We start from the raw sequence: 4,596 nt of genomic DNA, 5'->3' as shown, positions 1-4,596 counted from the left end.
CCATCTACACGCGAAGAGGGCAATAGTTGAAACTGTTTCTTAATCACGCTTCCTAGTGTAGGCGCTTGGAAACACAAAACCAAATGCACCTAACAACTTAAGAAAACAAACGAATGAAGAATATAAGCTCCAAAGCCATCTGATTTAGATCCAATGAATGAGAATCATTGCCTGGTCAGATGCAAAATTTCAGGCACGTGAGATATAGCACGGACCTAGTTTCTTAATTCCTGATGCATGTAGTTACCACAAGTTGAGCATATTTGAATTTTGAGCAAGTACTGGCAAAGGGAGCCGCCTTTTTCATTCGGTAAGAAAAGCAGTATATATATAGTACTCCCTCCGTTCTAATTTATAAGCCGTTTTAGCTTTTCTATATACATAACTTTTATTATATATCTGAGATATATTATATATGTAGAAAATCCAAACCGATCTATAATTTAGAATAGATGATGGTGTTTTGCAAGGGAAAAGCTGCTATATTATGATACATATGTCCTTGCCATAAGTTCCGGAACATCACTCTTTCTCCACACAAATTAAAGCATAAGAAAATACAAGTTAAATATACTAGTAGATACATCATATTACAAAAAGGTAGCAAAAAAGGGGCACGTAACAAAATTATTCCAGTCCTTCCACTCTGCAACGCAGCTGCAGCAGCCTCTCTCAATCATCCGACCCTAGCTAAATGCATGCAACGTCAGTAGACACAAATGGTTTCAGGAGACACAAGACAGTTAGCACTTGGACACCGCCGCTTCCATCTTCCATCTAGGTAGTAGCTATGCGCTCAGCTTAGCACTAACCATGCTGCATCAAACTGCACCAGCAGCTCCGTGTCCATGGGAGGACGACTTCACCACCCCACTGGCCTTGCTGCACTCCGAGTCATCTCCAACAGCGGCGGCGGCGATCTCCTTGATGAAGACGTCGTCGTCGTAGATCATTCCTCCATTGGTTTTGGATGCCACGGGCAGCTCCATGGCCTCTTCCTCCTCCTTCTCCTGGGTCTCCTTGTGCTTGCCCCAGAGCACCGAGTAGAGCCCGATGACGATCAGGACGGCCCCGAGGACGCCGCCGAGGAATATCTTCTCGGCGAGGATGAAGGAGCCCATGACGGCCACGATGATCATCATCAGGGGGCTGAACGCCGACGCGAACACCGGCCCGGTCTTCTGGATCACCAGGCCTTGCACGTAGTACGCTATGCTCGACGTCACAATGCCCTGAACGAAACATGCACTTCATCGATCAGGCGCCACAATTATATATACGGTGGCCAATCGGAGTCGGAGATGACTTACGGCGTATGCGGCGGCGAGGAGGTTCATGTCGAAGCCGATGGTCCAGACGGAGGGGCGATGCTCCATGGCGAAGGTGACGACGATGGCCTGCAGGGTGCCGACGAAGCAGATGAGGGTGGTGAGGGAGAGCGGCGCCGCGTACTGCTTCAGGGTGTGCGCCTGGAGGATGAAGAGGGAGGCCCAGGCGAGGGTGGCGATGATGACGAAGAGCGAGCCCAGGAACCACTCCCTGCCGCTGGGGTCGATGGCGGCGGCGACGGCGGGCGCCTCGGCGCCGTGGCCGTGCGCGTGGCCTTGGCTGGTCCACGCCATCTTCATCAGCGGGCCCTTGTACAGCGTCATCATCATCGCGCCGGCCACGGTCACCAGCGTCCCGGCCACCTTCGCCTGGCACCTCACCTTCTTCAGGTCCACCTTCTCCATCCTGCGCACGGAAGAATGTTAGAGGTGTGCTCCCCAGTAATTAAGCAGGCTACATACTCTGTTTTGCATCCATCGCATTCTCGATGGATCGATCGATCAGGTGATGTACCAATACCATACCTGAAAATCAAGGCCATCACGAAGGTCATGGCAGGAAGGATGTTGCTCATGGCGCACGCGAAGGTCGGCCCGGTGAACTTGAGACCGGCATAGTAGAAGTTCTGGTCTATCACAGGCCTGTATGTAATTAACAACATGAACGAGGTTAATTACGTAATTGCTAGTATTAGTGCTCCAGAAAAGCTGGCTGACAATTATTTCGTGAAGGCTATTAGTGCTTCAGAAAAGCCTGGAATTAGTGCTTCAGACAGTACAGTGCTGAACACCTCTCTCTTTTTTTCTCCCTTTAATTAAAGAAATTAGGTTCGATACACAAAATGACACGAGGCACAAAGTTCCTTTATGTGCACTAACCCGAGCAGTGCCAGTACGAAGATCTGGAGGAAGACCGACCACGTCATCTTGGGCCTCACCTTCCTGCATGCCACATTTCCAATCAAGAGAATTTCAGTATGCATGCGTGGTGGTGATTAACATTAACCAGCAGATAGATAGCTACGACGTAGCACCTCTCAAGGATGAGAGCAAATGGTGCAATAGAGATGGTGGCGAAGGCGTGGCGGTAGACGACGAGCACGTAGTGGCTCATGCCGTGGTTGAGGGACACCTTGGTGATGACGTTCATGCCGGCGTAGCCGAACTGCAGGGAGGTCATGGCGATGTAAGGCTTGGCCTTCTCGAAGAAATCACCGTAGCAGCCCATGGTGATGGTGGTATACTGGTATAGTCCCTTGCTAGTAGGGTAATAGAACAAGCTTGCAAGCTTGAAGATCGATCAGCTGCTGCAGATCAGTAGCAGGTAAGGTGCTAGAGAACTCAAGGGGCAAGACAGGGCCTTGAGCTGAAGGAAATGTGCTGGGGGGACTGCTCTATTTATATGCCCGTGGTAGGGGCATCTCGGTCATTTGGAGCTCCTTATATCCGGCCGGGGAGAGTAAAGGCTGGCTGTACCCATCCATGCTGGAACACGTTTGTGCGCAGACGTCGGCTATTCTCCGCGAGTGGGCAACTGGGCATCGTGGGTGGCAGCAGGGCCAGGGCGGGCACCACCCGTCTCCCGTCTTGTATTGAGTTCCAGCTGATCCGATCCGATCCGATCCGGGGAGAGGCTAGCTCTTGGCTCTTGCTGAAGCAAACAAATGACATGAGATGTCGACGGCTTCTCTGGTTGGGATAGACTTTAGTATGCTATCTGTAGCATATCATATCTCAGCGAGCAAATTCAGTGGCAAACCATCAAAATTTTGTCAGAATTCAGTGATTATTGTACACATGGTAGACAGAAGGAATCATCAACGGTCTTTATCTCTCCGATGCTACAGATCATAGTAAGTCCACAGGAAGCCAGCATCCATGATCAGATCTGCAAACTCGATCGTAGCCGACATACATGTTTGCCTAGCTATAATGTTTCGATTGTGGTTTCCAAATTCAGTAGCACTGGTTGGTGATAAGATAGATAGATAGATATAGCTATATGTCAACATCTGCCGAAACATGCATGCACCACCATTCATGCTGTTTTTGAAGCTCTCAGCGTTCAAGCAGAACTCGATCAATCGCGTCAGATTCAACCAAAATTCTTCCGCGGCTAATGCTTGATCGCAAATATCACTTAATTAGCCAGACGACATAGAAGTTTTGTCAGTATTGAACAACTAGTTTTTTTTTCTGACGAAGTATTTTGAGTAAAGCTGCATCCCAATTTCCATGGAGTGTCATTGTCGAGCTTCTAAAGGAGAGAGCATTACAATATTATTCCAGGGCTAGCGCCCTCTTATATGCTGAACATCCATGCTGGCCCAATATTATTTCCCCTACATATACTCCTCAACAACATCCATTTCTAGCTGCTGATCTTTGAGGCGGCCTGCTGTAACCTTCACATGCTCTTCTGTCCTGAGGCTGACAGGAGCATCATTGATGCTCTGAGGACAGCGATGCATGAGGCGGCGGCTGACCTTAGCTCCGGCGATCAAGGCAAAGCTAAGGCCTCGGCTGCCCTCATCGAGCGTCATCAAGGACAGCCTCTTGGACGCGGATTACACAAGTGCAAGGGCAGAACTATCTGCGATTGTGGAATCCGTGGCAGCGATCTGCTCTAAGCCACCGGCAAAGCACGGGATGGAGTTTCCATCCTCCAAGTTCTGTTGTGGAAACATGGATTCGGATGAATCAGATGAGGAGATCATTGTAGAAGAAGAAGAGAACCCATCCACGCCAGATCCTTTTGCGGCTCCTGCAGAGGTTTGGAGTCCATCCACACCAGAGCTTATCGCGGTGGCGGCGGAGGTCGGCTTCTCTACACAGGATCTACTCCAAGCTGAACATGAACTCAACGAAGGTACTCTGGTAAGTGCTACGTCTTCTTCTGGATGTACACCGCCGTTGGCGAAACGTATCATATCTGCGCTGGTGCAACATCGCGTGAAGCCTACTCCATGGCGAGGTCAGTTGCCGCCTCCAAGGGTTTCTCCCCCACGGACTCTTGGAGACGCACTGGAGGTTGCTTGGAGAAGCAAATCCTCACCTTGTAGGAGTGGCTCTCGTCATTCATCAACGCCGGCGTTGCTAGCCGGAGCTACCAGTTCGTCAGATTCTGGTTCACGCGTGATCTCGAAATTACCGTCCGTTGTCGGTTTCGGCAACATGGACGGTGTGCCGAGAATTACGCTGGGAAATTCAAAATCAAATTTGGAACAGAGTCTGGGCCGAGATTTGGTATGTATTGGGCCTGGGAAGT

At 50.0% G+C, this 4,596-nt stretch overlaps 1 protein-coding gene across 1 annotated transcript; it reads right to left on the bottom strand.

The window, feature by feature from the left end:
• Positions 1–502: 502 nt before the first annotated feature.
• LOC136453146 (WAT1-related protein At5g07050-like) lies at positions 503–2,678 on the bottom strand. Its single transcript, XM_066453720.1, has 5 exons — positions 2,363–2,678; positions 2,208–2,270; positions 1,854–1,970; positions 1,311–1,734; positions 503–1,232 (listed from the first exon to the last, which is right to left on the bottom strand). The coding sequence occupies exons 1-5, from the start codon at positions 2,554–2,556 to the stop codon at positions 822–824; spliced, it is 1,209 nt and encodes a 402-aa protein (XP_066309817.1). The 5' UTR covers positions 2,557–2,678; the 3' UTR covers positions 503–821.
• Positions 2,679–4,596: the final 1,918 nt, after the last annotated feature.

Source organism: Miscanthus floridulus, chromosome 5 (genome assembly GCF_019320115.1).
Source record: "Miscanthus floridulus cultivar M001 chromosome 5, ASM1932011v1, whole genome shotgun sequence".
Lineage (NCBI taxonomy): Eukaryota > Viridiplantae > Streptophyta > Magnoliopsida > Poales > Poaceae > Miscanthus > Miscanthus floridulus.
Note: the sequence above shows the minus strand (reverse complement) of the source record. Positions and strands in the feature narration are given on the sequence as shown.

What these genes read in the sequence shown, in the direction of transcription:
- LOC136453146 (XM_066453720.1), bottom strand. Translation starts at nt 2,556, where the DNA reads ATGGGCTGCTACGGTGATTTCTTCGAGAAGGCCAAGCCTTACATCGCC. An exon ending in TTCGTACTGGCACTGCTCGG is followed by an intron (nt 1,971 to 2,207) that starts GTTAGTGCACAT and finishes AATTACATACAG; the next exon opens with GCCTGTGATAGACCAGAACT. An exon ending in GTGATGGCCTTGATTTTCAG is followed by an intron (nt 1,735 to 1,853) that starts GTATGGTATTGG and finishes TTCCGTGCGCAG; the next exon opens with GATGGAGAAGGTGGACCTGA.